Below are 22,085 nucleotides of genomic sequence, written 5' to 3' on the forward strand. Positions count from 1 at the left end.
CAGTTACCAGGTCAGACATGCTGAATCTTTCCCAGTAAGCGCACGGAGTGGTGCTACGCAGATTATTAGAAATGGGCTAAATTAATACGTGAGAATTAGCCTAGAAGAGGCTAGATACAATGGGCCAGGCAGTGTTTAAAAGGATACAGTTTGTGTGTTGTTATTTCGGGGCATAAGCTAGCCAGGCGGCCGGGAGCTGGGTGGCAGGAACGCAGCCCGCAGCTCCCACTACAATGTTTGGCAGTCACTTTCTTTTGTGTCCTGCTTGTTCAGTTAGGACAGTATAGTGTCAACAGTTGGGACAAGGGCACTCTCTTCTCAGTGGCTTATTTTTGTCACAAAGAAACACCATATGGAGTTTCTTTTATTTGATGCCCATCATCTTCTCTGAAGTAGATTGGTACGACCAGGAGAAGACATGTCTCATTGTCATAAAAGAAGAACCTATAGGGGCTGGAGAGATGGCTCAGTGGTTAAGAGCACCGGCTGCTCTTCCAGAGGTCCTGAGTTCAATTCCCAGCAACCATATGGTGGCTCACAACCATCTGTAATGAGATCTGACGTCCTCTTCCAGCATGTGGGCATACACGGAGGCAGAATGTTGTATACATAATAAATAAATAAATATTTAAAAAAAAAAGAAGAACCTATGTTATTAAAACACCTTAAATGTCATATTCTGCAGATCTCTGAAGTATTTGAAGATGACCTGTCTATTTAACCTTGAAAACATACCTAATGTGACTACAAGTTCGATTTTAATAGGTGATCAACTATTAACCTGCATTTCCTTTTTATCCTAAACACTTGATAATAATAGTTTTCAAGGACTAGAAATTTGCATCCCATGTTAAATGAGCTGTATAGGTACAATACCTTGAACAAGAGTAGACAGAAATGTACAGTATGTTTAAAGAAAATTAATCCCAAATTTGTATGAATATACAGTATTAGCATACAATATATAAAAGTCTAATCCAGTGTAAAACATTTAAAATTAGTAGTTGCTTTCTAAAAGTAGATTCAATAATCTACCTTTCTGTCTTATTGTATCTATACCCTCCCTTTTTTCTTTTCAGAGTAGATTGTAACCTTTTATCCTATCACATCTATATCCTCATTTTTTTTCTTTTCAAAACAAGTCTGAATTAAATATCCTTCGTTCACCTTTCCTCCTGACTGTAACCAATAACAACTTGTAACCAACCCCCCCCCAAACAATAACAAATATCCATAACCCGTTGAACAACCAAAAACCACCCACCCCACCTCTTCAGAATGTGTGTGTTGTATTCTTAAATTTACTTCTTGCTGTCTGGAGGTGATAGTATCCTTAAAGGATACTAAAAAGAAAATTTTTTGGTTAATTGTCAAGTTCTGGGAGAGGTAGGTATGTCGTTTGTTGAACAGTTTCTGCATAGTGGGAAATGCAGGGCTTGTCTCGAGTCCTGGCTGGAGCAGTCTGTGAGGCTGGAGCATCTCAGCTAGACACCTCAAAGTTGTTCTGAGCAGTTGTAGTCCAAAGCTGATCTTTAGGTGGTGCTTTTCAGCTTGTGGTGTTATCATAGTCCTGGAGGAATTGTTGTGGGGCCCTACCCTCCTTATGGAGACTCCAGAGATTGCTGTTAGGCATGCTCATGGTTCACTGCAGAAAACTGATGGATACTCAAACCTGAAGTCATGTACAGGGAGGTAGATGAAACCTTTTTCTAGAATTAGTTAGTAATCTATATGACCATTAATATCATGACAAAAAGTTTAAAAATATATTAATCTTAGGCCTTATGAAAAGTTGTTATGGGGTCAATATAAAACCAAAACGATTATGAGATTGGTAGCAATAGAATAGTTCTTAAATATTTGTTTTTCTTCTGTTCACACCAGGTGGCTCCTCTGACATGAGACAGAGATTTTGGATTTCACTTCAACAAGAATGCTTAGGTTTGCCGGGCGATGGTGGCGCACGCCTTTAATCCCAGCACTCGGGAGGCAGAGGCAGGCGGATCTCTGTGAGTTCGAGACCAGCCTGGTCTACAGAGTTAGTTCCAGGACAGGCTCCAAAACCACAGAGAAACCCTGTCTCGAAAAACCAAAAAAAAAAAAAAAAAGAATGCTTAGGTTTATTTATTTTATTTTTTTATTTTTTTAAATTTTTCGAGACAGGGTTTCTCTGTGGTTTTGGAGCCTGTCCTGGAACTAGCTCTTGTAGACCAGGCTGGTCTCGAACTCACAGAGATTCACCTGCCTCTGCCTCCCAAGTGCTGGGATTAAAGGCGTGCGCCACCACCGCCCGGCAAATGCTTAGGTTTAGAGAAGGAGAGAGCCACACTCCAACTCCAAAGCAGCTTTAATCTTTAAATGAACTGGGACTAGAAAAAGAACATTTTCATTATATATCTGTAGCAGAAAATAATGAATGAGCATGAGAATCTGATTCCTAGGCAGTACTGAAGAGCGACAGGGGTCAGCCTCGTAAAGAAGAGAGGCTCCAAGTAAGACTGCAGTGCTCCGTGGGTGCAAGCACAGAGGGCAACTCAGAATTGGAATTCAAACAATACTAGGTGTGAGAAGGTGAAGGCCTTTAATGGACAGTCAGAGGGAGGGAGGAGCAGTGCAAAGGTAGTAAGAGGAGCATAGGATTGGAGACCACGGAGGAGCGGAGGAGCGGGGGCTGGAAGAGTTGTGGAACTCCCAGACACTGAAGAGAGTGAAGGAGAAAAAGGGGTAGTGGGCCCGCTGCTCCATGACTGAGATCTGCGGATGGGAACTTCAGGAGGGTAGAGACGGAATGGCCTGGACGCAGCTCGAAGGAGAAAAGGACACTACTGGCTTGGAAAGAACCTAAGAGGAGAACTGGATTCAGGGGGCTGGAGAGACTGCTCAGGGGTTAAGGGCACTATTCTTCCAGAGGTCCTGAGTTCAATTTCCAGCAACCACAACCACGTGGTGGCTCACAACCATCTGTAGTGAGATCTAGTGCCCTCTTCTGGCCTGCAGGCATACATGCAGACAGAACATTGTGTAATAAATGAATAAATCTTTTTTTAAAAAGAAAGAAGAAAGAAAGAAAGAAAGAAAGAAAGAAAGAAAGAAAGAAAGAAAGAAAGAAAGAAAGAAAGAAAGAGAGGAGAACCGGATTCTACACAAGATAGAATAAAGTGACATTGCTGGAAATTCAAAGTGAATTGCAAGGCCCGAGTGGATGGCACAAAGGGTGTGGGTAGGGAGGTCTGGGCCGAAATGGTTTTTCCCTCATTGAGCTTTGTTGTTTTTTAAAAGGTTTCACTATGTGGGACAGGCTGGCCTCAAATTCACGGTAATCCTCCTGCCTTTGCCTCCAAAGTACTGTGATTACTGGCATGCTCCACCATACCCCGCTGGGACTGGATTAGATTTGGAGGGGTCTTTGGCTTCAGAGGAACCGATTTGCTCCATCTTGTCTGCAGTCGGGCATATCCTAAACCCAGTTCCGCAGACCCCTCTTCACCCAGAGGACGCCGGTGGCGAGACATGGGATCCCGGACCTCGCGACGGCAGATGACAAGCTCCGCGCGTGACTCTGGAAGCGCTGCCCCCGGAGATGCTGGTGCAGATGCTGAGCTACCTGCCTCCCCGCGCGTTAGTGACGCGCTGCCGGCCCGTGTGCCGAGTCTGGCGCCACGTGGTGGATGACCAGAGCGTGTGGCTGCTGCAGCTGACCCGCGACCGGCTCAGCGCTGCCCGGCCACCGGTGACCGCCACGACGAGCTCCCATTCTGCGATCTGGCCCGCTCCTGCCTGCACGCGCCGCTCTGCCGCAACTTCCTCTTCAACTCCCGCATTGAGCGTGGGTCCCGGGGGCGGGGCCTAACATCTGGAGGCGGGGCCTTCAGATTGGTGGGCGGGGCGTAACGCCGGGAGAGTACAGCCTGTGGGCGGGGCCTACTCTTGGGGCGATTCTAACAGTTAGAAAGCGGGGCCTAAAACACGCGTGTCCTAGGTAGGGAGCGGGACTGAGTGACAGCTAGGGGAGCTAATCCGGGTCAGGGGGCGTGCCCTAGAGGGAGGGAGCCCGAGGGGGGAGTTGCATAAAACTTTAAGCTGAGTGTGCTAACCTGAGAGGGTGGGCGGGGCAAGGCTAAATGTTGGAAGCGCAGAAAGGTGGGACCGAGGGGCTCTGAGACCCAGTGCATCAGAGAAAGCCGAAAGGAGAAGCTGGTTGGGTGACGGGTCGGTGGCGTCAGGATACAGGAACTTGAAAGATGGGTTCAGTAAAACGCCCCAGATTGAAGTGTACTGGAGAGTATAGCTGATGGGCAGGGTCGACCGCGAGGCCTCTGCCCCTACAGGGTGAGAGCGAATACTTTTATTCTGCCACGTTGTTTTCTACAGAGGGCTTCAGAAGCTGGGAGGTGGAGCACAGAGGGAACGGCTGGGCCGTGGAAAAGAATCTGACAGTGGTGCCAGGGCCTCCCTCCCAGACCTGCTTCATGACTTTTTCAGTGAGTGCTCCCTGATGCCTTTGGTGAGGGTCTAAAGAGGGGGAAGGACCTACTTCAGGCTGCTTACCCTACTTTCACTCTCCCCTTCCCTCCTTCCTTTGTTCTTCATTCAACAAATATTTTAAATATTTTTTAATTATGTGTATATGCGGAGAGGTGTGCTGTGCTTGTGAATGCAGGTGCCCAAAGAGACCAGAAGAGAGCCTCGGAGCCCCTGGTGCTGGCACTCTGGGGTTTTTATAAGGCTATTGGGATGGAATTCAGGTCTTTGTGCAAGGTAAGCACTTTACCGACTGAGCCATCTCCCTAACCCTGGTTTAGAGATAGGGTCTTATGTAGGCCAGAGTGGCCTCTACTTGATTTGTAGCAGAGGATAAACTTGAACCGCTAACCTCCAGCATGCTGGGACTCCACGCGTATGCTACCACATCATATCTGACTTTTGTCATTGTTTTGGTTTCGGTGCTGGTGGTCTTTGTGACATTAGAAATGAAAGCTAGGTCTTCAGGAATGATAGGCAAAGCATGCTTCCACTGAACCATGCCCCTGCTCTTATAATCTGTTAAGTCTGTCTCTTTACCCCATTTATGAGAAACTAAAACACAGAGGATAGCTAATATCTAATAATATTTGTGGGTTGGGAATACTGACGCACGCCTTTAATCCTAGCACTCTCAAGGCAGAGGCAGGCAGATCTCTGTGAGTTTAAGGCCAGCCTGATCTACATAATGAGTTCTAGGACAGCTCAGATCCACATAGTGAGATACTGTCTCTAAATAAATAAATAAATGGGGCTGGAGAGATGGCTCAGCAGTTAAGAGCATTGCCTGCCCTTCCAAAGGTCATGTGTTCAATTCCCAGCAACCACGTGGTGGCTCACAACCATCTGTAATGAGGTCTGGTGCCCTCTTCTGGCCTGCAGACACACACAGACAGAATATTGTATACATAATAAATAAATAAATAAATATTTATAAATAAATAAATGGATGGATGGTAGAGTTAGAATTTGAACCCAGATAACCTGGCTCCAGAATATCTGATTTTTTTCTCCTGAGGCAGGGTCTCATATAGACCAGGCTGACTTTGAACTCGTGCGTAGGTGAGGCTGGCCTTGAATTCCTGACCCTCCTGCTGCCACTTCCCAAGTACTGGCAATACAGATCCACACCACCATACCTACACTTCCTCTGTCTTTTACAAAGTTCCCATGCATATCGAGGTTTGCCCTGACACAGCTTATTCCACTAACAAGCTTCTGCATTATCTTTTGGGCCCCAGAACTCCCAGCTCAGCTGTCTAGTGAGTTGCCTTATTTATACACATAACCTGGTCTCCACCAGCATCAGGGGTAAGGGATCTAGCATGAAGATCAGAACTCTTGGAGGCATAGCAAGATGGAAGTGGAGGAAGGGGATAGTGTGACAGGAGATGCATTCTTGTCCCAAAGACAAACCTGAGCAACTACTTTAAGCAGGGTGATCAGGAGAGGCTTTGCAGAGGAAGTGGGTTTTTTTTTTTTAAATTATTTATCCATTCATTATGTATACAGTGTTCTGTCTGCATGTATGCCTGCAGGCCAGAAGAGGGCATCAGATCTCATTGTAGATAGTTGTGAGCCACCATGTGGTTGCTGGGAATTGAACTCAGAACCTCTGGAAGAGCAGTCAGTGCTCTTAACCTCTGAGCCATCTCTCCAACTGGCCCATCTTCTTGTAGTGTCTGGACACACTAGATGCTGTGCAAGTGGATAGGACTTTGGTTCAGATGCAGGAAAGCTTAGCCCTCAGCCTCCTTCCTCCCAACCCAGAGAGCTGGCTGGGTGGCAGGGACCTGAAGACACACTGCCACCTGGCAGGTGGGACACCCAGGAGAACTGTGGCTGCATCTACAGGCTTCAGGTCCGCCTACTGGATGAATATGAAAATGAAGTGGCCTACACCCAGCCCAGTCAGTGAGTTCAGAATCTCCATTCAGCCCTGGTCAGCTCCAAGCTGCTGTGCCCAACAGTTTCATTGATGGGGTCTGTGATATTAGCTACCAATGATCAAGGACATACTACAGTACATCCAGACCCTGCTCTAAGAGGCTTACTGAGTCATCATTTTACTAGAACATTTACTGAGCAGCTACTGTGTTCAAGGTACTGTTAAAGGCATGAACCAAAGTCCTTGCCCTGTTACTATCCTAGAGTTGGAAACTGAGCCACAGAGAGGGTGACTGACCTTAAGTCTCACAGGGCATGCAGGAGCCTGGCCTGATGGTGCACACTTCAAATCACAGCACTTGGGAGGCTGAGGCAGGAGGATCAGGAGTTCAAGGTCTTCTTCAGGTTTAGTGAGTTCAAAGCCAAGCTGAGCTACCTGTCTCAAATAAGTGGTGGCGCAGGCCTTTAATTCCAGCACGAGAGGCAAAGGCAGGTGGATCTCTGAGTCTGAGACTAGCCAGGGCTCTATAGAATCCCTTTCAATCAAACAGTAACAAATGGGTGAAGATAAAATTGGGAGAGGGTGCCAAAGTCTTGGGGCTCATTACCTACCTGAGCCCACCTACTTCTCTCTCAGTCTGTTGCAGGCACCCTGACCTCAGGATCTTTGCACTGACGGGTCACCATCTGCAAGGCTCTTTTCTCCAGAACCTCACGTAGCTCCCATATCTTCACCTCCTCATACCTGTTCATGCCTCCCTCCTGAAGAATGCCCACTGCTCTCCTCAATACCAGTCTTCAGCATCTAGCCCATTCTTTCACTGCTGCTCCCAGCACCTAGAGTATGGCCAGGTGCCATTTGGGTGCTGGGAAGCCTGCTAAGATGGAGAAAGAGGTACCAGCCTCACTCCATCACTCTCTCCCCCACAGGTCTTTCATGTCTTCACTGACTTTGGCAAGGGCATCCGATATGTCTTTCGAGCAGTATGGAAGAGACATACATTCCTGGGTGAGACACTACGGTGTCATTGTGGCCCGCTCTACCGTGTGGGTCAGGATTCGTCAGTCCTAGGTGATCAGCCCCTTGGGACTTCCAGGATACACTGCCTTCTCCTGGATGGTGTTAAAGTCAAAGGTGGCTTTGCAGCCCCCGGCTGAACAAACAAAAGGGGGGGGTCTGTGTGCTCCCCTACATACTTGCTGTTTGTGTCACTGCCCTCCTGCTGTGACAAACCAGAGGCCTACCCAGCTTGTTCACAGCTTCCTTCTCTCCTCAAGCTGTTCCTCCACCCTCCAGAATAAATAACAGCACCTAGGCAAGAATTAGCGAGCTGAGGCACAATCTCCCCGCCCCCCCGAGGGTCTCCGGCCATCACTAAGAATTTCACCATTTCAACGACCTTCCAGTATCAGCCTTACTGTTACCTGGCACATGGCCACATGTGGGCCAGGCTTCCACAGGGCCTGCACACCAACACCACCACACACATGCACTAAGCATGTGGAACATTTGACTAATAATCGTCAGCACCTAGAACAGCCCCTCTGTCAGGAAACTTTCCTCTGGAAGAGGGAACTGGGGTACAGGGATGGGTATATGTCACCACAGCCAGGGAGAGGCAGTGCACGAAGGGCGACACCACAAGCTGCAGGTGTTTATTCAACTCCCACCCAGCAATGAGCTCCCACCTGTGGATACTAAACACACGAGTCAAGGGAGTGGGCCGAAGGGTGCTTCCTTCCAGTTCACCTCCAGAATGCTGGCAGATTTATAACAGTCTTGATGAGTTGGAGCAAGATTTGAGTCCAAGACTAGCGGTCCCTAGAGCAAGAAGTGGTTTCTGGGGACCCAGTGCCTGACCACCGTCAATCACGGTCACTTCTTTTGCACGTGGCCACAGTCATACTTGCCCCTCACAACTTTGAGTTTAACCCCAGGCAGGTCTTGAGTCCGACCACCCTCCACGAGGACCACATGGTGCTCCTGCAGGGTGTGGCCCTCCCCGGGGATGAAGCAGACAGCCTCTTTGCCTGTGCTGAGGCGCACTCGGCAGCACTTGCGGTTGGCCGAGTTGGGCTTCTTCGGCTTTCTGATGAATGTGCGTAACACCACACCCTTCAGCTGGGGCCGGCCCTCTGTGGGACCCAGACGTTTAGGGGGTTCCTTCGGGCGGCCTAAGCGGTGCATCTGGTTCAGGGTGGCCATGGAACGTGTGGCCCAGAGCTGGGGACCTAGGGCCAGGCCTGGAGAGACATAATAGAGACTACTTGGTTACCATGTTCTGGGGAGGGATCCAAACCCTTTACAAGGTCATAACTGCAGATGTCTAGAGGTTTTAGTGAGGATCAACAGATGGCTCAATGGTTGGAACCTCTTGCAGAAGATGGGGTCTGATTCCTAGCACCCATGGTGGTGGCTCACAATCATCTGTAACTCTAGTTCCAGGGGTCTAACATGTGCACATAATGCACTTACATACATGCAGGCAAAACATTCATACAGGGGTTAGAAAGATGCCTCTGTGGTTAAGAGCACTGATTGCTCCTACAGAAGACCCAGGTTCGATTCCCAGCACCTGCATAACAGCTTGCACTCATCTGTAACTCCAGTCCCAGGGGACCTGATGCCCTTTACAAATGCCAAGCAGAGATGAACAGATATACACAGGCAAAGCTTATACACACAAAATTGAACATTAAAAACAAAACAGGTGGTGGTGGTGCACGCCTTTAATCCCAGCACTTGGTTGGGAGGCAGAGGCAGGGGGATCTCTGTGAGTTTGAGGCCAACTTGGTCTACAGAGCAAGTTCTGCGACAGCCAAGGCTACAGAGAAACCCTGTCTCAAAAAATCCAAACGACAAAACAAACAAAAAACCCAGGGTCTCACTATATAGCTGTCTGTCCTGGAACTCCCTATGTAGACCAGGTTAGATAGTGAACATCTGAGTGAATGAAATCCCCAATATCTCCCCCAGGTCACTGCAAGATACCTGATGTCTGGGGAATGTCTACAAACACAAAAGTTCCCCCCAGTGGGAGGCACATCTCAGACTTAGAATGATCGCACTTGAATGAATGACTGAAATACCTGGCTTGGATCTCTCACCCATAGGAGCTCACCAATAAATACTTGCTGACAGAATAAACACAATGGTGAGACACCTAACCAGGGACGAACATTTATTGGTATGATGGCTGCATGAACATCAGACTGTATTTACACAGTCTAAGACGGAGGATCACTAGGCAACACAATCCCAGGAATTCACCACTATCTATGTGTGGGAGCCATGACTATGACTGACTTAAACTGCTGGACACAGGAGCTTCCCACCTCCTGCCCTTTGAGCCGGGGGCGTGGCAGAGAACCCCTATAATACTCGGGAGGTTGAAGCGGGCGATCAGGAGTTCAACGCCATCCTGCTACAAAGCGAATTAGAGGCTAGCCTGGACTACAGTGAAATGCTGTCTCCAAAACAAAACAAAACAAAAAAGGCCCCGTGTTTAAAGATGTTACCGTCCTCACTCTGGCAAAAGCCACACAAGTCACCCGTCCTCGTCCCTGCGGCCCAGGCTCGCTTACCACGACTGAGGGACGTGGTGAGGCCGCGGAGAAGACCGGCCCAGGACATCTCGCCGCCTGCTGCGTCCCTGTAAGGACAGAAGATGCTCAGGACGGAGGTGGGGACGAAGTCGCCCTCTCAGCGCCGCAGGGATCGCCTATCCAAGGCGAACCACGACCCTCTATGCTGTTAACAGAAGTCGCCCCGCAGATCCAGCCCCACTCTGAGTACCCCCAGGGACCCAGTCGCCCTCTCCCCGATACTGGAAGCGGAAAGTGAGGAGAGAAGAGAGAGGCGTGCGAAGAACAGATAATCACACTCACCTCACCAACCTAGCAGGGTCGCACACACACTAAACCCTCTCTCCAGCCCCTTCCGGGAACTCTTTTGTGATTGGCTATTTCTTTCCTGCGGCACTAAAGGGGCGGGACAAAGGTGACCATTGGACAAGGACACAGTCTATCTCGGTTCGATTTTTTTCCTCATTGGAAGGGTTTCCGAAGCTTGGGCGGGAAATCTCTTTCCGCGTCTGATTGGCTCGTCCCGGTGAGTGACTCCTGGGTCCCAGTCCAAGATGGCGGTATCCATGGCACGGTTCTTGCGGCCTTTACTGGCTCGCCAGGGCCTCCGGTTCCGAGGGCGCTGCGTGTGCAACCAGAACCCAAGGAGAAGCTTCGCTACACAGAAACGAGTTCGGAACCTCTTGTATGAACACGCACGTGAAGGCTACAGCCAGCTTCCTCACTTGGACATGGAGTCGCTGTGCGCATGCCCAGAAGCAACCGCGCGCGCCCTGGAGCTCCGCAAGGGGGAGCTGCGGCCGGCCGACCTGCCTGCGATTGTGAGTGCGCCTGCGCCGGCTGCGGGAGCCGGCTGCTAGCTTTACCGAACTGGGTTTGCCCGAGGCTTTCCAGGAGTGGGAGGAGCTACTTACAGGAATTTGGGTTCCTTCCCGAGTCCCGCAATGTTTTGTACGTGACGCCCACTTATGGTCCACTGAGAACTAAGGCCCAACTGAACGTCATGCATGCCTTCTGTGTCCTGCACGCCCTTTTACGTGTTATTCCTGGAATTTAAATATCATTGTCTTCTGTGCTCAAACTTCATGCCAGGCTCGCCCTAAGGCCACAAAGAAAAATGAGGAGTGAGGTTTGGGGATCATATTGGGGAGGGACTCTTGGAGACAGCTCTGCATCATGCTCTAATAGAAAACGGATAGATAGGGTTGAATGAATAAAAAAATACCTGCTGAACAGATACTTAAGCAACACTTATGTATCCAGATGTTGAGACTAGATGCAAATGATAAAATCATCAGTACTTGCATAATGGTACCTTATAGGGAACTGGAATTGGGGGTTGCCATGTCGGTGGTGAGTTCTGAGTGTAATGGATCAGTCAGGACATCCCAGCTCCATCTTGAACACTTCCGTCTTGGTCACTTTTCTGTTGCCGTGAGGAAACACCATGACCAAACCAGCTGAGGGAAGCATTCTTTGGGGTTGGCAGGGACAGAATGGCCGCGAGTGCAGAGCTGTAAACCGAGCTCACGTCTTTAACCACCAGCATGTAGATGTAGGGCGAGGCTTTAAGCTCTCAAACCCCACCTCCAGTGACATAGTTCCTTCAGCAAGACCGCATCTCCTAAACCCCCACACATCACCAGCCACTGACCTGTGAGCCAAGGAGCCAGAGCCTATAGGAGACATCTCTCCTTCAAACCACCGGACACTGTCAATTGTGTACACTTTGACCTTGTTTAAATTTCTGTGGGCCAGGTGGCCCAGTCCATAGGGACACTTGCTACCAAGACTGCCAACCTGAGTTCAGTCCCTGGGATCCACATAGTGGAAGGAGAGAACCAACTCCTATAAATTGTCTTCTGACTTCCATGCCATAGCCACACGAAATAGCCAAAATAAAAGAGAAAGGTTAGTCACCTTTAAAGAGGTGACGTAGACAGGCCTACTGGTGCCGCCTATAGTCCCAGCACTCAGCGAAGGGACAGGATGGTTTCAAGTTCAAGGCCACCCTAGACTGTATTTCAGTACACTGTCTCTCACAAAACCAAAAAGAAAAAAAGAATCACATGTCCACGCTCGTTGCTTGGTTGGTCTGGATCACACCAGCAGAAGTGACTGTAAAGTGAGGTGGGAAATGCGTTGGTTCAGGGCAGCCGTGTGCCCACCTGGGCTTCTGGGAAAAGGCACCGAGGCTCACCTGCTGCCCTCCAGGGGCCAGTAGCTGAGGCTCCAGCGCGGTGACCATTCCCATTCCCTCTCGTGGTGTCCTCCCACAGATCTCCACGTGGCAGGAGTTAAGGCAGCTGCGGGAGCAGATCCAGAGCCTGGAGGCCGAGAAGGAAGCTGTGGCGAAGGCAGTGCGAACCCTGCTGGTGAGCATGGGGACTGCGTGGGCAAGGGTGCCTCTGGCTGGAAGGAACAGGAAGTTACTATAGTTAAAGGGGCTTGAATCATGTAGAGAATTGTGACCTAATAAAACAAGCCACCTAGGACTTCTGCTCCTAAAGCTGATGAATTAGCTCTCCTCAGCATCCCCAGTTAGATTCTTTTCTCCACGTGCCCAACTTCAATACATAGATTGGACCCCATCACCGTTCCAAGATGTCTACCACTGCGGCAGAGACAAAAAGTGAACTTTTCTGTCTCAAGGTCCTTTCCAGGAGCAAAAAGCCTGCTCCCTAAGTAGACTCCCTTCTTGTTGCCAGGGCTCAGACACCCACCCTCACAACAGTCCTGACTGTTGCTAGGTTAAGGCCAGCCCACAGGGGGCCCACCTGTTCTGAACTGAAGGCTTTCTAGAGAAGGATAAACTGAGTCACGACTGTGGGGAGGAGACAGCCTCACTCACCAGCCCCTTTCCCGTTACATTTGATTTGTAATTAATTTCCATCATTGTGCATTCAGAAACCCCAATTTTTTGCAGCCCTGCATTCCATTACAGCGCCCCACCTAGCGTGACACTCCGACACTTAGAAAGCTCGACAACCAGTAGTAGCACTAGCACAGGTGGCCTCACAGAAGGACAAAGGCTGTGATGGCACACAGCTGTAATCCCAGCACCTGGCAGGTGGAGACTCAAGAGTTCGGTATCATCCTTAGCTACTGCCTGTCACTGTACTGTTGCTGTGGAGAGACACCATGACCAAGGCAACGCTTAAAGGAAGTATTTCATTGGGACTTCTTATAGTTTCGGAGCATTGGTCCATTATCAGCATTGTGGGAAGCAGATAGCCGTGGTGCTAGAGTGGTAGCTGAGAGCTTTACATTGTGATATGCAGGAGACAGGCAGAGAGCAAGAAACTAGGCCTGGTGGACAATTTTGATACCTCACAGTCCAACCGCAGGGACATACCTCCTAATCCTTCCAGACAATTCATCAGCTGGGGACTAAGCAAATAAATGAGCCTATGGGGCCATTCTCATTAAAACCACACAACTACATACCAAGTTCCCGGCCAGACTGCCCTGCACGGTTGCTCAAAAGGTCATTTAAACAAAAACAAAAGCCTGAGCCTGAGAGATGGCCCAGCGGGTCTTGCAGAGGATCTAGGTTTGGTTCTCTGCACCCACATCAAGAGGCTCACAGTCACCTGTAACTGCAGCAGCAGACATTCTGAGGCCCTCTTCTGGGCACCCACACATGCAGCATCGCCACAGACGCACAGAGACTCCTAAATAAAAATTAAAGTAGAAACAATAGGGCCAGGAATGTAGCCAAGTGCTAGAGTATTGTCTGCAGTGGCAAAGCCCTAGGCTTAAATCCAGACGCACAAAGAAATAGCTATAGGAAATAAACACGGAAGCTCATGTACGAGCCTCGTCTTCCCCCACAGAGCCCAGGAGGAGGGGGTAGTTACCTCAGTGGTGGATGTTATTACTGCTGTATTATGTTGCCACCTCATGGCTGTACTGATAGAGAAACTGAGGCAGAGTGGTGGAGGGACCCCGCCAGGCACTGACAGAGTGAGAGATTCAAATGCCGGTCCTGTTTGAACTTTGACCTCTTCTGTCTCTGCTCCAGATCCCCAAGTTCATTACCTAATCACCATCCCCTTCCCTCTTCTCCACCAGGCAAACCAAGACAATGAGCAAGTGCAGAAGGTACGCCTTAATGTCCAAGCCCCGACCAGGGAGGGCGGGGAGGGCTTCATGTGGTCACAGTTCTTCCACTGTCGTGACAGCACAGTTCAGACAGGGTTAGGAGGTAAGATAAAAAGAACGGCTTCCTTTGGGGCTGGAAAGGTGGCTCAGTGGTTAAGAGCACTGGCTGCTCTTCCAGAGGTACTGAGTTCAATTCCCATACCCACATAGTGGCTACAACCATTTATAATAGGATCTGATGCCCTCTCTGGCATGCAGAACTCACATACATAAAACATAAATAATTTTTTTTTTTAAATTTTGTTTTTCAAGACAGGCTTTGTCTGTAGCTTTGGAGCCTCTCCTGGAACTAGCTCTTGTAAACCAGGCTGGCCTCGAACTCACAGAGATCCACCTTTCTCTCCCTCCTGAGTGCTGGGATTAAAGGTGTGTGCTACCACTGCCCGGCATAAATAAATTTTTTTTTTTAAAAAAAGAACAGCTTCCACTGGAGCTGGAGAGAAGACTCATGGTCGTGAGTGTGTACTGCTCTTACAGAGGACCCACATTTGTTCTCTGGCATATGCACACAACTAAAAAAATAATAGTCATTAAAAACAAAAGCTGCCTGTCGCTTTGTGAAGATAAAGCTGACTTCAGGCACAGCTGGCACCAGCTGTTGGCTCCATATCCAGATTTATTCTGAGCCCAGCTTTCTTCCTTTTTGGCAGAGGAAGTAAGTCAGAGCCATGCACACCTTCCTCATAGTTCCCTCTGGAGTCCTCAGGCTGATTATGGGTAGCTCAGCTTGGCTCCTATCTCCTCACAGCCAAAGCAAGAGAAAGTTCCCATTGGCCAGGCCTGAAGCCTGTTTGCATGAACTTGTCGATTGAGCAGAAATCCAGGTTGCTGGATGGAAAGAGGTGGCAAGTGTCTACGTGGTGTCCTGTCAGCAAGGATGAGCCAGGCTGGTGAAGGGATCCCTGACCCTCCCCAAGGTTAACCCTGTCTGCCATGTCCAGGACCCTCAATATCAGGGCCTGCGGGCCCGTGGCCGGGAAATCCGGAAGCAGCTCACACCGCTGTACCCCAGAGAGACCCAGCTGGAGGAGCAGTTCTATCTGCAGGCACTAAGGCTGCCCAACCAGACCCACCCAGACACGGTAAAAGCCATTTGAGCTGCAAGGGAAGCAGGACATCCGAGCTGCTGCCTTCCCTCTGACACGCTCCTTTCCTACAGCCTGTTGGGGACGAGAGCCAGGCTAGAGTGCTCCGCGTGGTGGGAGACAAGCCAGGTGAGTCACACCCCAGGGCCCAAATCCAGCATCCCTCGGGTCTCAGGCTGGGGGTGGGGCATGGGTGGTCTTATGTGAGGGTGGGGCTGGGGGCTGCAGCTGGAGCAGCCCACCTGACTTAGGCTGAAGCTGAGTTTCCTTACCCTTACTTATGGGTAGCCCTCCCTGGCATGGTCCAGCATGTCTGCCTGGGTGGCTGTCTCTTCTCCACTCCATGGGGCTTTTCTTCCCCCATGTCCCTCTCTCCTCCTTGCTCTCTGATCCCCCTCTCTCCAGTTAATCTTTCTTCCTTTCTTACCCCATTGTTTTTTACATACAACCAGTTTTCTCCTTCCGACCCCGAGGCCACCTGGAAATTGGAGAGAAACTCGACATTATCCGGCAGAAGTGAGCCCCCACCCCACCCCAAGTCTCACCCCCTCTTACTGCATCCCCCCCACACTAACAGCTGGCAGCCAGCTCTGTCCTACAGCCTTAGGGCACAAGGTGGAATACCAGGGCTGGGCCTGCCCAAGATGAATATTTGATGCCAGGCCCGCCTAGCATCTGGCCTCTGCCCCCTGGGCACGCGAGTCCTTTCCCCACCCACCTGGCCCATAGGCACTGCTGGTTTGTCTGCCTGTCTGTCTCTAGGCGCCTGTCTCACGTGTCTGGCCACCGGTCCTATTACCTGCGCGGAGCTGGGGCCCTCTTACAGCATGGCCTGATCAACTTTACCCTCAGCAAGCTTATCAGCAGGGTATGGCCTACCTGAGGACTGTCTGGACAGGGTGGCATTGGTACCAAGCTTAGAGGGATTAAGGATGTTCAAGGGGGCTAGGAATGTAACTAAGTTAACTGGTGGAGCACTCACCTGTCATGCGGAAGGCCCTGCTTCCATTCCCTGGGACACACACACACTTTATCTAGCACTGGGGAAGCTGAGGCAAGATGATCAAAGTTTCAAGACTGACCTGGGCTACATAGTGAAACTCTGTCTCAAAATACACCCAAGAGGGCGGTTCACATCTCTGTATATTATCAACACGTCATTTCCAAGTCATCTGTGCTTGGTGTCCTGCTGTGGGGTGGACTGCAGATAGCGGGGCAGCCACGGTCTCCCTCCTCAGGCCTGCTCTTAGGTTTCTGTGCCTCACTTACCCCTCCCCTCTTGCAGGGCTTCACCCCCATGACGGTTCCAGACCTTCTGCGAGGAGCTGTGTTTGTGAGTAAGGCCTGAATGCCAGGCCCTCTCTGCCTGAGGAGACTGCCCTGGGCTGGGTCATGGAAGTCAGCCATAATGGGGGGAGAGGGAGCAATTCTGGAAGCTTCTAGAGGAATGGCTGGGGTGACTCCAGAACGGGGGAGGCCAAGGTTACCTGACCCCTGCGCCCGTCCCCCAGGAAGGCTGTGGAATGACACCAAATGCCAACCCATCCCAAATTTACAATATTGACCCCTCCCGCTTCGAAGATCTCAACCTGGCCGGGACAGCAGAGGTGGGGCTGGCAGGTGAGCATCTGCCTTGGTGTGAGGGCCACAGCTCCCTGCAGAGGACAGATCACAGCCCTGCAGCTAACACATGCAGTTGTGTGGGTTGTTGACTGCTCCACAGTACAGTGACTAGCCGTGTTCTCTAAATCTCACTCCAACTTCTGTGGAGATGGCAAGCCTGGCTAACCCCGTCCTGCCTCTTTCTCCGCCCAGGGTACTTCATGGACCACTCTGTAGCTTTCAAGGACCTGCCAGTCAGGTGATGCCCAGCTTCTTTAACCCTAGACCCCGCTGGTAATATCTCCTGCCCTCCCTGACCCAGCCTCACATGCTCCTACTAGGATGGTCTGTGCTAGCACCTGCTACCGGGCGGAGACCGACACCGGGAAGGAGCCTTGGGGGCTGTACCGAGTCCATCACTTCGCTAAAGTGAGTGGCGCAGACCTAGCCGGCCATGCACAGGTCGCCACCACCCAGAACCTCCTGACCCGGTGCTCCTGCTCTGTCCCAGGTGGAGATGTTTGGGGTGACAGCCCCTGGGCTAGAGCAGAGCTCACAGCTGCTGGATGAGTTCCTGTCCCTGCAGGTGGAGATCTTGACTGAGCTGGGCTTGCATTTCCGGTGCGGAGATGGGTGGACCCGTTGGGGTTGAGGAAGGGAGTGGGGCTGACTGGGCTGTCCTGCCACCTGCTCCTTTGCCTCCTTTCCCCTGGGCGAGGCCTCTGGATGGCATAATCTCTGTCTGCGTTATCTTGCTCTATAGGAGTTTGAAAAGCACGCACGGTAAAGCTGTTCCCTGACCCCCTGGGGCAGCTCACCATCCCTAGAGTGAGGTCCAAAAGGCCTCCTAGTCCTGCAGAGTAAAGCAGAGGTGGGAAAGGGAGGGACCAGATATCACAAGGGCTACTCATCCTTTAGGGCACACAGCTTTCCAGAGGGCTGAAGAAGGCCAGTTCTTCCCCAAGTGACTCATTGTGCAAAACAAAACATAAAAACTTGAGAGTGTGCAGTCAGGTGGGGGCATCACACGGCTATAATCCCTAACACTTAGAAGGCTGTGGCCAGATTTTCATGAGTTCAAGACCAGCCTGAACTATAGAGGGGGATCCTTTCTCAAAATAACTAAGTAAATAAAACAGAAAGGGCTTGATGTAGTGGCCCATACTTAAAATCCAAGCACTTGAAAGACTGAGGCAGGAGGATTGCTCTGAGTTTGAGGCCACCCTGGACAACATGTGGCCCTATTTCAAAGGGAACAGAAAACAAGCTCAGAAAAGTGCCTACTCTGCGATCATGCGAGCTTCATTTCTGACCCCCAGCACCCATATAATAGCTGGGGGGGATGGCAGGTATGTTACCCCTGTACTGCAGAGGCAGAGACAAGTGGATCCCCAGAGCTTGCTGCCCAGCCTGTCCAGCGCAGCCAGTGAGCACATACAAAACGACCTAGAGGTGCACACCTACCTAGAGTCCAGTCCAGTCGTTTGTGACCATTCTCAGCTACATAGTGAATCCTAGGCCAGCCTGGGCTACATGGGATGCTACCTCAAAAAAAATGTAAAAAACAAAACAAAACAAAAAAAAAACAGAACTCCAAAACTGGAAATGCTGTTCTAGACCATAACGATGGTTGGGTGAGTAGCCCATAGACTGCTATATGGCTGTCCTTCCGTCCCCTCTGGGTACCACCACCTCCCAGTGCCAGGTTCTCTTCCCCCCCCCCCATACAGGGTTTCTCTATATAACAGTCTTAGCTGTCCTGGAACTAGCTCTTGTAGACCAGGCTGACCTCGAGCTCACAGAGATCCACTTGCCTCTGCCTCCCAAGTGCTGGGATTAAAGCCGTGCGCCACCACCGCCCAGCCTCTGTATTCTTCTTATCCCTTTCTCTCCCTTTTACCTCCACATCCTCATCCTCTCCCACTGAGCATCCTTTACCCTGGCCCCGTGACCTCTACCCTGTTTCTGACTTTGACCTCAGGGTGCTGGACATGCCCACCCAGGAACTGGGTCTCCCTGCTTACCGCAAGTTCGACATTGAGGCCTGGATGCCTGGCCGAGGCCGATATGGAGAGGTGAAAGCCCTGGCTTAGTGGGGATGTGTGGTAAGACACTGGAGGGTGGGCCTGTCCCCCAAGACAGCCTCTCAATCGCCCCTGCTCCAGGTCACCAGTGCCTCCAACTGCACAGACTTCCAGAGCCGCCGTCTGTACATCATGTTTGAGACGGAGACTGGGGAGCTACAGTTTGCGCACACGGTGAGGCCCATACTGCGCCTCCACTTCCCCACCCTCTGCAGCACCTCACCCCGCTCCCAGAGCCAGGACAGAGCCTGGTCCTGAGCACACCCTTCTCCCAGGTGAATGCCACGGCTTGTGCTGTTCCCCGAGTCCTCATTGCCCTCCTGGAGAGCAATCAGCAAAAGGTGAGAGATCCCCAAGCCAGGACTCTCAGGCTTGACAGAGGACTGCAGGCTCAAGCATGTCTGGGAATCTCAGTTATCTCAAGTGTAAACGTAGAAAAGGGCTGGGGTGTGGCTCAGTGGGAGAGCCCTGCCTAGAATCCCCAGTGAGGGCTGGGGTGTGGCTCAGTGGTAGAGCCCTGCCTAGAATCCCCCAGTGAGGGGCTGGGGTGTGGCTCAGTGGGAGAGCCCATGCCTAGAATCCCCCAGTGAAAGGCTGGGGTGTGGCTCAGTGGTTAAGAGTTTGCTTCACATGGGGGAGATCCTGGGTTCAACTGGCCGTACTGGAAAGAGGAGGAATAGTGTGAGAGTTTGAGACTTGCATTAGCAGCAGAGAGGACAGTTGGGGGAAGAGTAACATCCTGATACTGCCCTGTCCACAGGATGGTTCCGTCCTCGTGCCCGCTGTCCTCCAGCCCTACCTAGGCACTGACCGGATCACAGCCCCCACCCATGTGCCTCTCCAGTACATCGGCCCCAACCAACCCCAGAAGCCCAGGCTTCCCGGCCAGCCTGCTGCCAGCTGACAACTGTCTGCCCTGGAGGTTGGCACTCTAGAGGCCCCAGACGCTAGAACCTCTACCCTCCCCTCCTGAACTCCTGGGTGTACCTCTCTTCCTTCCCTGCCACTGAATTATTGCCAGTGACCCCTACTGTCACTGGGCTGTCAGCCAGAGGCATGTCTCAGCTGTGATAGGACAAAGGGGATCTGGAGAGAGCCATAGCACGCCATCCTTCCTCCTTCCTGCCTCCTTCCTGCCTCCGTGCCGAGCAGAGGACACACAATAAATGGTCACAGAGCAAAGTCTTCTGGATCTGTGAGCGAGAGAGGTGCTAGGTGACATGCCACATCATTCAAGCGCCCGTGGCTGCCTGCAAGGCTCAAGATGGGTGACTTGGGGATCCCCAGGGGACCTGAAAGGAAGCCAAAGCCTCTCTTCCTCTGGGACAAAAAAGCCGTCATCCTCAGGTGGCTCCCTCAAACTGAGCCAGCTTTATCCTATCCTTTGGCCAATGGTCCCAACTCCTGTATTGTCCAGAGTGTCACCTCCTTTGCACACACCTCACCCCTTCACAGGCACTCCAGGCCCCTTGCCTACACTACCAGCTCCTCTGCTGGTGGATTTCGCTCAGCACCTTGAGCAGCTCCAGCCACCCTTCGGGCTGCCCTTGGTGTTTTTCCACCTCCAGTGGGTTAGCAAACCTGCGGCTTCACCTTCAGAATGTTCCAGGACTGTGCCGTTCGCCCTCTCCCTCCTCCTTCCTTGGCCCTGTTCTTCAGGTGGCCACTTTGTCTCCCACCTCAGTCTCTGCTCCCTGCAAGCATCGAGTTTGGGCGTGACCGTCCGCTGCCCAGAGTTGTCAGAGTAAAAGGCAACAGTGCCATGCCGTCTTCCTCTGCCAGAGTTACTGTCTCCGTGTTCTCTTCTGCATAGGCCGTATCTGTGAATGTTGACTGTCCGGCTTCTCACCCGTCAGCTCCAGCAGGACTGGGACGTTGGCTGCTTTATTAGCTGCTGTAGATCCAAGTCTGTGGAGAAGAGTTGGCATACAGTGCAGGTTACTGGGGGAATCTGCTGCGGCTCAGCTGGCAGAGTGTTTGCTTGGCATGCACAAAGCCCTGGGCTCAATTCCCTAGCTTAGAATTACTGGGCATTTTAGTATGTGTCTGTAATCCCAGCATTTGGGAGGCAGAGGCAGGTGGGTTTCTGTGAGCCAAACCTGGTATGCATAAATTCAAGGCAGCCTGGTCCTGTCTCAAAATATAAACTATGGTATGGTGACACCCATCTCTGGTCCCAGCATGGGGGATGCTGAGGCAGGAAGATCAAGAATAAAAGGCTTGCAAACTGTGGTATTGCATCTCTTTAATGTCAGCACCTGGGAGACAGGTGGATCTCTGAATTTGAGGCTAGCCTGGTCTACATAGCAATTCCATGCCAGCCAGGGCTGCACAGGGAGATCCTGTCTTAAATGAGCTGAGCCAGGCCATGGTAGAGCACACCATTAGTCTCAGCACTTGGGCAGCAGAGGCAGGCGTTTCTCTGTGAGTTTGAGGCCAACCTGATATACAGAGTGAGCTCCAGGACAGCTAGAACTACACGGTGTAGCGAAACATAAAAACCCAGAGACAAAATTGGAGTCCAACCTGAAAACCAAAAAAGCAAGGCAGCCAAGCAACTAGAGAAAAAAGTCTCTACGAAGCCGGGGCGACCACAGACTAATCAGACTAAGCCTCTCTGTTCTCCCATTTTATGTTTCCTCTAGTGCTGGGATTAAAGGTTTGACTCCCTAGGATTGGGATTAAAAGTGTGAGCCACCACCAGGATTTGTTTCTGCAATGATCTTGTATAGCCCAGGATGGCCTTGGACTCAGAGATTTATCCAAATCCTGGGATTAAAGGTGTGTGTCAGCATTGCATGACCTCTAGTAGCTTTAGCTAGCTTTGCTTCTGTTCTTCAGGCAAGATCTATTTATTAAAATACAAATAATATGCCACTACAACACAGATTCTGTCTCAAAAAGAAAAAAATAAACCAAGATTTGAAGAGCTGGCTTAGCAGTTGAGAGCACTCACCCACTGCTCTCGAAGGGCTCAAGTCCAGTTCCCAGGAGCCACATCTGGTAGCTCACATCAGCCTGTGACCCCAGTTTTAGCTCCTTTAATACACTCTTCTGGACTCCATGGCCTCCTGCACTCATGTGTACATACCCACCACCACACACATACCTGCAATTTAAAATAAAGGACCCTGTCTCAACGAAACAAAATTAGACT

General features: G+C 50.9%; 2 protein-coding genes and 1 pseudogene across 2 annotated transcripts; 2 read left to right on the top strand and 1 right to left on the bottom strand.

Moving 5' to 3' along the window:
• The first annotated feature begins 3,510 nt into the window (after positions 1–3,510).
• On the top strand, positions 3,511–7,480 carry LOC130868990 (F-box only protein 17-like; annotated as a pseudogene).
• A 310-nt stretch (positions 7,481–7,790) lies between these two features.
• Mrps12 (mitochondrial ribosomal protein S12) lies at positions 7,791–10,436 on the bottom strand. Its single transcript, XM_057762687.1, has 3 exons — positions 10,297–10,436; positions 9,994–10,061; positions 7,791–8,652 (listed from the first exon to the last, which is right to left on the bottom strand). The coding sequence occupies exons 2-3, from the start codon at positions 10,040–10,042 to the stop codon at positions 8,285–8,287; spliced, it is 417 nt and encodes a 138-aa protein (XP_057618670.1). The 5' UTR covers positions 10,043–10,061; positions 10,297–10,436; the 3' UTR covers positions 7,791–8,284.
• On the top strand, positions 10,422–21,834 carry Sars2 (seryl-tRNA synthetase 2, mitochondrial). The gene is made up of 16 exons (XM_057762686.1): positions 10,422–10,814; positions 12,273–12,368; positions 14,068–14,097; positions 15,099–15,239; positions 15,317–15,371; positions 15,695–15,758; positions 16,005–16,110; positions 16,528–16,575; positions 16,754–16,862; positions 17,058–17,103; positions 17,186–17,273; positions 17,356–17,465; positions 18,826–18,919; positions 19,010–19,102; positions 19,204–19,269; positions 19,689–21,834. Exons 1-16 carry the CDS (start codon positions 10,548–10,550, stop codon positions 19,830–19,832), a joined length of 1,557 nt encoding a protein of 518 aa, XP_057618669.1. The 5' UTR covers positions 10,422–10,547; the 3' UTR covers positions 19,833–21,834.
• The last annotated feature ends 251 nt before the right edge of the window (positions 21,835–22,085 follow it).

Source organism: Chionomys nivalis, chromosome 2 (genome assembly GCF_950005125.1).
Source record: "Chionomys nivalis chromosome 2, mChiNiv1.1, whole genome shotgun sequence".
NCBI lineage: Eukaryota > Metazoa > Chordata > Mammalia > Rodentia > Cricetidae > Chionomys > Chionomys nivalis.

Bases quoted from the DNA above. Each gene is read 5' to 3' on its own strand.
- Sars2 (XM_057762686.1), top strand. From the start codon at position 10,548: ATGGCGGTATCCATGGCACGGTTCTTGCGGCCTTTACTGGCTCGCCAG. The intron at 15,372-15,694 runs GTGAGTCACACC...ACATACAACCAG, and splicing joins CGTGGTGGGAGACAAGCCAG to TTTTCTCCTTCCGACCCCGA. The intron at 16,111-16,527 runs GTATGGCCTACC...CCCCTCTTGCAG, and splicing joins TCAGCAAGCTTATCAGCAGG to GGCTTCACCCCCATGACGGT.
- Mrps12 (XM_057762687.1), bottom strand. From the start codon at position 10,042: ATGTCCTGGGCCGGTCTTCTCCGCGGCCTCACCACGTCCCTCAGTCGT. The intron at 8,653-9,993 runs GTAAGCGAGCCT...ATGTCTCTCCAG, and splicing joins CACCACGTCCCTCAGTCGTG to GCCTGGCCCTAGGTCCCCAG.